The sequence below is a fragment of the Cherax quadricarinatus genome, chromosome 26, assembly GCF_038502225.1.
Source record: "Cherax quadricarinatus isolate ZL_2023a chromosome 26, ASM3850222v1, whole genome shotgun sequence".
NCBI lineage: Eukaryota > Metazoa > Arthropoda > Malacostraca > Decapoda > Parastacidae > Cherax > Cherax quadricarinatus.
Window position 1 is genome coordinate 20,263,681 of NC_091317.1, and position 13,195 is coordinate 20,276,875.

General features: G+C 37.1%; 1 protein-coding gene across 13 annotated transcripts in view; it reads left to right on the forward strand.

The window, feature by feature from the left end:
* Positions 1-11,107, forward strand: part of LOC128691673 (protein lap4) — an 854,149-nt gene extending 843,042 nt beyond the window's left edge. For 12 of the 13 annotated variants that reach the window (XM_070088850.1, XM_070088860.1, XM_070088857.1 and 9 more), the window contains one exon: positions 9,434-11,107. In XM_070088850.1, coding sequence (XP_069944951.1) covers positions 9,434-9,775 — 342 coding nt within the window. In that variant the 3' untranslated portion in view covers positions 9,776-11,107. The remainder of the gene's footprint in view (positions 1-9,433) is intronic. The other variant, XM_070088862.1, reaches the window with a different exon arrangement.
* Positions 11,108-13,195: the final 2,088 nt, after the last annotated feature.

Genomic DNA, 13,195 nt, shown 5'->3' on the forward strand with positions numbered 1-13,195 from the left:
GCTTTGTGATAGGTGATCCGTTTATCATTATGTTAAGAGGGACATCTGTAGCTCTGTTACCAAACTGAATGAAGTAGGTTTTGTCAATGTTTAGTGTAAGTTTGTTAGTTCTCATCCAGGTAGATATTTTCTGTAATTCGGTATTTACAGTATTGGCTAGCGTGACTGGGCTCGGGTGGGAGAAGATGTATGTAGTGTCATCTGCAAATAGTGTGGGTTTGAGTAATTGCGAAGCATTTGGTAGGTCATTTATGTATAGGAGAAAGAGAAGAGGGCCAAGGACACTTCCCTGTGGGACACCAACTGTAATTGGTTGTGCAGAGGAGTTTGCCCCATTTGCATACACGCATGTCACGCGTCTAATATGCATCAGCTGGTGGGTCTAATGTACATTCACGAATGTGCTGGTATTATTTATACAATTATTACAACATTGCATAAGAGTAAATCTTCTATTTTTTGGTGTGAATAAAAATTCATTATGTGAATAAAAAATCAAAATGGGATTCATTTCTAAAGCCTGAAAACATAACTAATCAACAGAGGAAATGTTAGTTTAGTGCCAGGAATGCCTGCATTGTTTATTCTGGAACTTATTTTGAAATTAGAATTTTGAAGTTTGTGTTAAATTGGCCAAATTACAGTGGAACCTCAGTTTTCATTTGCCCTGGTTTTTGTCGAATTTTGTTTTCGACGACTTTTTCTGTCAAAATATTGTCCTAGTTTTCGTTCGTCACCTTGGTTTTTGTCCACTGTACCAAACATGTCTGTCTACCAGTTCCCCCACAAAGCATCCCATGCACGCATTCCAAGTCGGTCTGGTTTTATTTCTCGTCGAGTGAACATTACCCTGTGCATCCATATGAAGCATTCTGTAATGATCCATTGTTTTTTGTGCTTGTTTATTGAGTGTGACTGCTAAATAAGCCACCATGGGGGCAAAGAAAGTTCCGATTAAGAAGGCGAGAAACACGATAGAATTCAGTGGTGGTAGAGGGTGGTAGTGGTTGTGATGGTGGTAGAGATAACTTCTCCTTCCTTTCCCCTCCTCGCTGTTTACCATATGCCAACAAGAGTCTTCAGTAAAGGTAAAAGTGATTTAAATATTCATTTATCCATTTCATTAGTGCTTTATATTTATTTCTCATTTTTTCTGTATGTAAAACTATAGTTATTCTCTCTAAAATTTATTTTTTGTTAATATTTTTGAATGTATGGAACGGATTAATTGGATTTACATTATTTCTTATGGGAAATGTTGCTTTGGTTTTTATCAATTTCGGTTTTCATCAGACTCTCTGGAACTAATTAAAGACGAAAATCGATGTTCCTTTGTACCAATTTCCGATCACTTTATTGGGTAGTTGAAACAGTTGACTGGGTGATTTCTTGTGCTCAATCAATAAAATAGAAGTAATACTATCAAAATAGCTAAGAATTTGATCGACTGGAATATTGTAATGGGCCTAAAATGGGAGTCAAAGTTGGCAAAATAACCGATGCATAAATATCACTCACGCATCAAAATTCGCGAGAGCGTAACTTCATCAGTTTTCCATCAAATTTCGTACTTTTTGTTTTATTACCTTCAGAAAAAGATTCTCTACCATTTCGTAAGAAAAAATAAAATTTTTTTTTTAAAATTCTTGGACCTTGGCTGTCACTCTGAGATTTGACCTCTGGACCCTGAAAGGGTTAATAACAAGATCAGCAGGAATTGTGACACTGCACCATAAAGATAACTTGTCATGACCCTCTTATCCTTCTAAACTGAAAATCTTCCATTCCATGCACAGTAATAATTTTTCTTTTATACTTTCCAAACAATTTTGTAATTTCTAAATTAGTCAATTACAGTATCAGTTACTTGAATAAATGTATTTTTTAAATACTGTTCAAATAGATATAATCACCTAATCAGTTTCTCTAAAATTTTCTTAACTATCGTGCACACTAGGGCCTTGGCTATCTCCTTGCCAGTCTCCAACTCTGCACCTGGGCAAAGTTCTCCCCAAAGTCTTCCTCTTAGCTACTTTCCCTTAGTTTATAAAGGCCTTCACACACTCCTCATAGCTTTTGATTTAAAGTCACCTCCCATGGGAATAAACACCATGTGTTCTGTATAGGGTTTAGAATCCACTAATAGAATTAGGGGGTGAAAATTAGCAGCAAACACTCCTATTTTTGCAAATCAGTAGAAACAGAACACCTGGTCTCGCCTCACTTCCATTTCTCACAAACCTGATACTGGAGAGGCAGTCTCAAGATATCACACTACACATTTTAGCGAGTCCAGTGAATCACACCATAAATTTTGGGAAAAATATGCATCAATCCACTTCGCATAACAAATCCCATTTTAGCATGCCACGGGTTATTTCCCCTCTGACCCACAGTTAGCTGGAAGGTAGTGCATGAAGGCCAGCATCCCATAATTACACTAATTACACATTTTCATGCTTTAGCAATTTTATAAAATTGTTGAATATGGTGACTGATAAAATGTGAAAAGGTAATTAAATGAGAAAGGTGTGTAAATGATCTTGCAGTGGTGTCATGATAAAGTGTTTGGAGTTGATAGTTGCCACAGCATATGCATATATCAGCCATTCACACCACTGGAAAGAGAGATCATTTAGTTCATGGAGTCGTCATCTTTCAACAAACTGGCTATGTCCCACCGAAGCAGGGTGGCCTAAAAAGAAAAACAAAAGTTTCTGTTTTTAACTTTAGTAATGTATACAGGAGAAAGGGTTATTAGCTCCCTTGTTCCCAGCATGTTAGTCGCCTCTTACGACACACATGGCTTAGGGAGGAAGAATTCTGTTCCAATTCCCCTCATGGAGATAAAAGGAAATAAGAACAAGAACTAGTAAGAAATTAAAAGAAAACCCAGAGGGGTGTGTCTATGTATATTCTTGTACATGCATGTGTAGTGTGACGTAAGTGTAAGTAGCAAGACGTACCTGAAATCTTGCATTTTTATGAAACAGAAGAAAGACACTAGCAATCTTACCATCATGTAAAACAATTACAGACTTCCATTTTACACTTGCTTGGCAGGACGGTAGTACCTCCCTGAGCGGTTGCTGTCTACCAACCTTCTACCTAGGGTCATGGAGTCATAACATTTAATAAACAACAGAACCCTCCCATACCATTTTATTTCTGAACAATACTATTTCATTTTCCTTGTATATGTGTAGTGAGTTCCTTTATATTTGGTACAGTTTGGTAAGGAAATATGGCTGACAATGGCAGGTGATGGTGGTGGTTGTAAATACCCCTAACCACATTTGTACAGGAATTGTTCAGAGCCATATTAACCCTCTCCACACACATTTGCAAGTCAACATGCAATGATAACTACAGTATAAGGATTTTTTTTTTAACACAGCCATTTCCCACAGAGGCAGGCTTCCCCCCCCCCCCAAAAAAAAAAAAAAAAATAAAAAAAATCATCATCATTCAACACTTACCACCAACACTCGTACTTAATCACTGTCTTTCCAGAGCCGCTCAGATACGGCAGCTTAGACATCCCTCCAAACTGCCAATATCCCAAACCCCTCCTTTAAAGTGCAGAGATTATACTTCCCATTTCCAGGACTCAAGTATGGCTAACCATTTTCCCTGAATCACTTTCACAAAATATTACCCTGCTCACACTCATTAATTTTACAATACTGAAAAGAACCTGTTTGGTATACTATTTAAGGTTTAAAGAATGTAACCCTATTTTTCCCCAAACGTTCTTCAGTCCACTTAATAAAATTTCAAATAACATGCTTACCATTTGGAATTTTTATTCACAAAAAAATAGAAGATTTACTGTTATGCAGACTGCTGCATTATTGTAATAATTGTGTAAATAATGTCAACCCATTCTTGACGCCATATTGGAATTTGGACTGGCAGGTGGACAGGTATTGGACGATGACGCCATTTGTTTACTCTTGAGCTTTGCTAAAGAATAGAATATTCCGCTACTGTGAGTGTAATTTCAAGGTAACCCAACAAACAACTGAGAAAATAATATAATAATAATAATGATAATTTTATTTACTACACGTACATGTATGTACATGGGATACAGACATAGCTGACATCAGTGACATACTACTATATAGAAAGCCGCTTGTTATGCAGAGTATTTCAAGAAAATTAGGTCAGTGTCTCATGATAACACCCACACTAGTCGGCTAACACCCAGGTACCCATTTACTGATGGGTAAACATAGACATCAGGTGTGAAGAAACACGCCTAATGTTTCTACCCTGGCTGGGAATCGAACATTTACCAAAAATCATATATGGCTAACCCAAGCCAGGTACTATAAATAAGCCACGTTGACTTTTTTGGGTTATCCTAGGTTCTCTACACATATGCTGCTGTGTGTGATAATCTATATAGAGAAAATAACTTTTTTGTTTCAGGTTTATGGTGCAGTACAAGTGTATATCACAGCCCTATGCTACACTCTGTTTTCTCTAATATAAGCCCCACCACAGGTATAGGAGGATGGTATTTGTATACCATATCCTCTTCATTCCTCCATCGAACTGCTTGGTATTATGCCAAATATTATTTATTCTGGAGTATTTAACATGTTTTATGTTATTTATATTGTTTATTATGTCATATTAGATCAAACCATACCACGGGCGGGATTTGAACCCGCGGTCAGTCTCTCAAAACTCCAGACCGTCGCGTTAGCCACTGAACCAGCTAGCTGGTCCAGTGGCTAACGCGACGGTCTGGAGCTTTGAGACTCTGACCACGGGTTCAAATCCTGCCCGTGGTATGGTTTGTTTGCAATCATGTCATTACGATTTCGTGAGTCATATTAGATCAATTGTGATAGGCAAATAAGCTGTAGTGTTGATATTAGCGTAATAATAAAGCATATTCTCCTGCATCATGAGACTGAGTTCATGACAACCAACAGTGGCTTCAAAGCCACCTTATCTTTAATGGATAATGTACTGTGTAGGTGCTTTACATAATGAGAAGCATTTCTTTTATTCATTGGAACCATGGCTAGGGCTAAAAGCAGGTTATAACAATAAATGGAGAAAAAGAAATTGGAATGACTTATGCAGCAAGTAGCACCACCAAACAGTACCAGCAGGTTGGTGTGGGAACCCTGGAAATTTGAAATTATGCTAGCCAAAATTAGTTCCAAATAACTGATTGCCGGATTTGTGATATATATGTGTGTGTGTGTGTGTGTGTGTGTGTGTGTGTGTGTGTGTGTGTGTGTATATTATTATTATAATCAAGGGGGAAGCGCTAAACCCGGAGGATTATACAGCGCCTGGGGGGGGGATGTGGAAGACATTCAGGCTTAATTCGGGGAACTGGAGCACAGATCCAATTCCCTAAATCAAGAGCCCCTCACCAACATCAAGGAACCTTCCTTGAGGGGTGTGTGTATATATATATATATATATAATGTGTGTGTGTGTGTGTGTGTAGCTCAAATCCAATTAATATTTATAGTTTCTCTTGTTTAGCTAACCTAGTCATATTTTTTTTTTTATTTTTTTTGTCTAATCCTCTTTAGAACAGATTACTATTTGTAATTATTTTCCTATTGATAATTTGAGCAAGTTACCTTGGCTAGGTTAGGCTCAATATGGTATATGCAACCACTGGAAATTAGTTGGATACTAAAGCCCAGCACCTTATCTTAGATACAGTATGTTACATTCATCAACTGGAGGTAACTGGCAGGCTAAGAGTCCAGCACCTTACCTAGATCAGGCATAGTATTATGCCTGGTCTAGCATTTATCCACTGGGATATCTTTTAACCCTTTGAGGGTTTTGGTCGTACTAGTACGTCTTACGAGTAGGGGTTTTTGACGTACTAGTACTCATAAATTCTAGCAGCCTCAAATCTAGTGGGAGAAAGCTGGTAGGCCTTCATCTGAAAGAATGGGTCTATGTGGTCAGTCTAAAAAAAATCCTGCAGCACACAGTGCATAATGAGAAAAAAAAAACTTTGACCATTTTTTTTTAATAAATCAGCGACTTTGCAGTGTATTTTCGTATGGTATTTATTGTTGTATTCTAGTTTTCTTGGTCTCATTTTATAGAATGGAAGACATATTACAGAAATTGAGATGATTTTGACTGGTTTTACAATGAAAGGTGCCTTGAAATTGAGCTCAAAGTAGCAGAAATGTTCGATTTTTACCAAACTTCAAAAGTAAACAAATCGTGCCAAGCGTGCAATACACGTCAACTGGTGAGTCTAATATTCTTTCACAAGTGCACCAATAATATTTATACCATTTTTTACACTAATGCAGTAGTCTGCATAACAGTAAATCTTATATTTTTTGTGAGAATAAAAATTCAAAGTGGAAAGCAAAAGAATATAAGAGGGGCCTTGAGACATGACTAATGACTAGAGGAAATGTCATTTTAGTGCCAGGAATGTCTTTCTTGTTTATTCTGGACCCTATTCGGAAATTGGCATCTTTTGAAATTTGTGTGAAATTGGCAAAATTGCTAAATTCTGACCACTGTACTGGATAGTTGAATTTATAAATGGGTGGTTTCTTGCACTCATTCGATAGAAAAATTGGAGTTCTAGCGGAATATTCATGTTTTTTGTCGACTAGTACAGTGAAATTGGCCGAAAATGGGGCTCAAAGTGGGCAAAATCGCCGATGCGTAAAGATCGCCGAGACCGCTAACTTTGCGAGAGCATAATTCTGTAAGTTTTCTATCAAATTTCAAACTTTTGGTGTCTTTATGATCGGGAAAAGATTCTCTATCTTTTCATAAGATAAAATAATTTTTTTTTTTTTTTAAATTTGGCCGACCCTGAGAACGAGTTTCGGAGAGGGCCTGTCGACCCTCAAAGGGTTAATACTCGTAAATACACTTTCTGACCTTTAACAGTGCTTCGCTGTATAGTCCTTGTGGCTTAGCGCTTCTTTTTGATTATAATAATAATAATTAACAGTGCTTACACCATTTAAGATTGCAAAATCTTAATTTGAAGTTCTTGTAGGCTGTTGCTAAATTCATTTTGTTTCACTTGGTTGTCAAGCAGCATCTTGTTGATCAGAGTAAACATTGGCTTGATAGTTATTTCTTTTCTCACTCCAAGTTGCAGCTGCTTCTGATTGTTACATCATCATGATAGATACTTTATTGCCACTGTTGATGTACACCTCAACTGTAGGAGAGCAGCCACTTCCATGTAGTGAGTTCTTGGTACAGTATTTTGAATGTAGGTAAAATGAGTCATACAAAATAGGCGAGAGCTGCTCAGTGACATGTATTTTCCTTGCTTATTTCATCTTTTTCCACTTTAGTCTGAAAAAATACTTATCATGGGTTAACAATTGTTTACTTTTTTGTATGTTGACATATTTATGTATATTTTATCATTGTAAGCATTTTCATGTTCAGTATTATTTTTTTTTTTCAATAATATTGCTAGATTCTGAAGTGACAAGAGTAAATAAAAGCTGTAACTTGATAAACTATATAATTCCCACCTATGCTGAGCTACCACTTGATGTGGCATATTACCTTCCTCCTGCCCCTATACTCAACCATAATACATACCTCCTTCCTGTGTACTGTGCTTAATGTAGTACCTGCCTACTCTCTCCTTCCCACTTTGTTCAGCTGTCTACTTATTCCTGTCCAAGTTGTTCAACTGTAGCACCTGCCTCCTCCCTAATGCCCACTGCCTGATCTTAGTAACCTCTTAGTCATCACCTTTCTTAATTTCCTTCATCTGAAATCCTGTGCCTTTTCCCTGCCCATTTGTGTACTCATTGATTTATCCAGTATTATACATTAATTTTTACTTTTTTTTTTTTTTTTTTAAGCATGGCAACCATAATGTCATAATAGCTTTTCTGGAAGTTTTTATGAAACTGACATTTTTAATCTGTATTTTTTTTATCTTCATGTACACTGTGATTCAAATTCTCTAGCATTGTGGAATAATCTGTAAACTTTGATTCATTGTTAACCAGTTGAGGATACATGGAAATTGTAGTAGTAATACACTACCTTTGATTTGCCCCTCTGTTGAAAATGATGTTTAACTAGTACTGTATACAGGCATGTAGAAAACTTTTGTTAAGTGAATGTTAATATAAATATGTTCTTAATATTTTTATTTGTATGGTGTAAATAGACCCCTGAACAAATTCACAACCAAAAGTTTTTAATTTTGTGAAGCAGGAAGATTATCAGCATAGTTACATATATTATTTATCTTAAATTTTTTTATAATTTGACCAGCAATAAATTTTTTTTATAATTTGACCAGCAAAACAATTGGTAGAGAACATGGGATATATTAATACTCTATTTCATTGATTCTTCTTTTTAAAAATAAATTTTAAGTGCATATCACTGCATGGGCATTGCTTTTGTGTGTTCATTTACAGCCCATTGATGAATTCAGTAATTATTACAATCAAAACTAAGTGCTAAACCCACAAGGGTCATACAGTGCTGCAACTCGGTAATTAAATATAGTATTTATTGCATTCGTGTAAATCTAGTTCTGATGTGCAATTTAAATGGACTGTCTAATGTATTTATTTTGTATCTAATGGTTTATGGGAAATTATTGAAAATACAAAGGTATAATACCCATCTTATGGCACAATAGAAATGCATGTAATTTTACAGGAGAGCAATTGTTAGGTTCTTTTCTGAGGTAATACTCTGCTCTCCTCCAACTCTTGTGCTATGTATTTTGTTGCACTTCTACTCATTGGTGTTCTTTTACACTATAAACTGACAAAACATGCACTACATATCTTTTTCCAGAATTCATTTTGATGCACTGTACAAGTAGTCATATGTATAGTCTGGTTTATCTCCATCTGATATTTTTTAACTATGATAATATAGCATATGTTTATACAGTGCATGTCTCTGTTCTAGGTACTAAGATTATTTCCTCAAATGCCATTAGCAATTTTCTGAATATATTAAAAATAAAACTACCTATAAAACCTCTTATGCTTGCAGCTGTATAATACACGGTAGTCTCTATTAGATTTACCATGATGTAACTATCTAGCTTAGAAACAATTTGCATAGATTGGAAGAGGTAGAAGGGGCTTGGTGATGGTTGTTATTAGTAGTAGTATATACCACCTTGTTTTGTACGTATATAAACTAATTACTGTAATACAATACAGTGTATTTTAAAGTCCTTGCAATTTCATTAACATCTTTGAAACTACATACGTACATTTCTTTGGAATTTATTCCATTATGTAACATGAGAGATATTAGATTTTCGGTTCAATTTTTATCATATATTAGGCAAAATATAACATCAGTATTAATATAAAGATTTTCACCTTACAAATTTAAAAAACTCACTTATGTTGTCTCACCCATAAATGAGCATTAATCATGTTTATTTTTCTCACAGGTGGAGACTTGCCGAGAGACTTTAATGACACTCTCTCTGACTGATGCAGAGAATGCTAATTTAGAGCCAGAAAAAGTTTTCACTAGTATAGAGATGGATGCAGGAGAACAAGAAACTAGAATTACTGATGAACAGTTTGTAAGTGAAGATAAAGTGGATGTTAACAGAGGGAATGTTAAACAGAGTGGACCTGTCGATTATTTCGTAGACACTGCTGGCAAGTCAATGGATAGACCAATTGGTGAAAGTACTGCCAGGTCTGCAGATGAGACACTTCATTTAGTTTGTACCCCTCTACCTCAAACTTCAGCCTCTTCAGATGAAAATGCCAATAGACGTTAGTGCAAAGACATGTTTAACTAGAGCTGAGGTTTTTATAAATTTATACACTTGAGCAAAAAATAAGAATTAAATAAGTGGCAGTTTTTAAAATCTAACTGTTCTTGGAAAATGTGTGGTCCAGTATTGTATGTACAGTCATGGTAGATGCAACTCAAAAATGAAAAGTAAAATAAAATTTGAGGTAAAATACATATCAAAGAATGTTTCTTAAAGAACATAATAAGTCTCATCAGTGCAGATCTTGCTTGGCACTATTGATTTATGGGATTGTATTGAAAAAATTTACTTATCTAATGATGATAAAGAACATGAAGTATTTATTTTTTATTGTTGCTGTTTTCATTTAAAATGTTGTGATAAGTGAAGTTTTAACTTTAGCTTTAACCATATTATTATTATAATCAAGGGGAAGCGCTAAACCCGTAGGATTATACAGCGCCTGGGGGGAGGGATGTGGAAAGCATTCAGGCTTAATTCGGGGAAATGGAGCACAGATCCAATTCCCTAAATCAAGAGCCCCTCATCAACATCAAGGAACCTTCCTGAGGGGAGCTTTAACCATAATGACCAAGCATTTATCTTGTTATTGCAATTATCTTTATGTAAACATACAGGCCTTAAATCAATTACCTATAATCTTGCTTGGAATTTTTTTCGGCATTTTGGCGGATGGAATATAGATGCATTTATAATTGGTAATGATTAAGCAGGCATACTGTTAATACTATCTATTTTTAAACAGTGAATAAAAGTTTGCAAAGCTTTAGCCAGTAGCTCTAAAGCATTGTCAAGCACTTTTTATTGTTCTGTGAATGTAAATGCAAGCTACAAAGTGTGGTCCCATATTGTGGATATACAACCTATAGTTTATACTTACTGTCCAAATTCGTACATACATGTGGAGATGTAAATATTTCATGAAATATAGTTATACTGACATAGTGCTAAGACTTCTTAAACATGTTTTGTAAGGATTTTATATTGATCATTATCACGTGAACATCGAGTTGTGTAGTTTGTATGTGAAATTGTGAGTCAATTTTTGTTGGTTAAATAACTGGTTATTTTTTAATTTTAAGTAAGGAGTTTTTATGTCCTGTGAAGAAAGTATTTACTGAATTATAGATTTTTTAATTTTATTTTCATCATTGTAGGAGTGCTTTAGGTTAACTAGACAGATTCTAGTTTGTCATGATTTGGACCACTGATTAATTTCAGAGTTGACAGTATTGTCATCTGTGATTGATCATTTGTGCAGCTTACTTGGAACTGTGAATGAGCAATGTTCATACAAATGATCATAACCTTTTTGTAAATAAAGTGTTATGCATAGTTCTGCTCTCTCCATCCTTGTTTTGTACAATAATTTATTCAAAGTTAGGAATGACAGTGTCTTACGAAGAGCACTGTACATTTATAGTAATGTACTACCAGTGTATAGTTTTAATATTTTTACTAATACTGGATGGTGCTGGTGCAGTGCTAGTACTGCATTATACTGGAGAGAAATTAACATTATTATAATAAAAAAAAAAAGCACAAAACTACAAAGGTTATACATTATTATTATAATAAAAAGAAGCGCTAAGCCACAAGGGCTATACAGCGCTGCAGGGCAGGAAGGAAGCGAGGGCATCAGGTGGCAAAAGGGAGGTGGATGAGTAATAGGTTACGGATAACAGCGGAGCAGTGGATGGTGAAAGGGTAAAGGGCAGCAAGAGACTGAGCTAGAAAGGGCTGAGGGGAGTGCGTAAGGTATCATCATCAGAGTTTGTGGAGTAAATCAGTCGTTGTCAAGAAGTCAATGAGAGAGTCAGGATTAAAGGAGGGTCCATCAGCAAGAAGGGAAGGTAAATTATTATAATCAAAAAGAAGCTCTAAGCCACAAGGACTATACAGCGCTACAGGGCAGGAAGGAAGCGAGGGCATCAGGTGGCAAAAGGGAGATGGATGAGTAATAGGTTACGGATAACAGCGGGGTAGTGGATGGTGAAAGGGCAGCAAGAGACTGAACTAGAAAGGGCTGAGGGGAGTGCGAAAAGTATCATCAGAGTTTGTGGAGTAAATCAGTCGTTGTCAAGAAGTCAATGAGAGAGTCAGGATTAAAGGAGGGTCCATCAGCAAGAAGGGAAGGTAAAGAGAGAGTAGTAGAACGAAGACGACGTTGTAGGTAAATTCTGCGTGCTCGTTGATAGGGCAGTCTAACAGAATGTGGCTAATCGATACTGGAACTTGACACTGCTCACAGAGAGGAACAGGGTGCCTCTCCATGAGATACCCATGAGCAAGACGAGTGTGGCCAATGCGAAGGCGGGAGAGAGTGGTCTCCCAACCTCGGCACTGATGACAAGAAGACGGCCAGTAACCTATGCTCAGTTTAATAGAATGAAGTTTGTTACCGAGCAGAGTTGACCAACGTTGTTGCCAACGGGTGCGAAGGTGGGTAGCTATTGCAGCAAAATAGTCCAGAAATGGAACACCTCGATAGGAAATCGGTAGGTCATGTACTGCTGACCGCGCAGCAGTGTCTGCCTGTTCATTGCCCTGTACGTCGACATGACCAGGGACCCAACAAAAAACAATATCTTTATGTTTGGTAGCGATACGGCGTAGCCAAAGTTGGATACGGAGAACTAGGGGATGAGATGTATCAAATTTTCGTATAGCCTGTAGAGCACTAAGGGAGTCTGAGACTACTACAAATGATGACACAGGCATAGATGCGATACGAATAAGTGCTGCAAGAATGGCATACAGTTCAGCAGTAAAAATGCTAGCTGAAGATAGTAAATGCCCCCGCACGACGCTGTTTGGAAACACTGCTGCGAATCTGACGCCGTCTGAAGACTTAGAGCCATCTGTGTACACAGCGGTGGCATGAGAATGGGAGTGGAAGTGATCAAGAAAAAGAGAGCGGGAAGCCACCGTAGGCAGTTGAGCTTTTGAGCAAGGGAGTGAGAAAGAACAGACCCGAACAACTGGAACTTCCCAGGGGGGTAGGGAAAAGTGAGATGCTACACGAACATATAAAGGTGGTAACTGAAGGGAAGACGAGTGAATGTAGGCGAAGAGAAAAGGGACGGAGCAAACAGGGGCGGCGAACGAATAAAGAATGTCTACTAATATCGGTGACACAAAGGTTATACAGCACAGCAGGGCAGGGAAGGATGCAGGGGAAATGGGTGGCAAGAGGGCAAGGGATGATTATTAGGGTATGGAGTGCAGCAGGGCAGTGGATAGTGCAGGGGTAGAGGGTAACTAGAGAGTAAGGTAGACAAGACAAAGGAGAGTGCTAGAGGCATCATCGTCAGAGTTTGTGTAGCAAATTGGTCACTGTCAAAAAGTCAGCTAGAGAATCTAGCTTAACCCCTAAACTGTCCAAACGTATATATACGTTCACTACCCCAATGCCCCGAATAT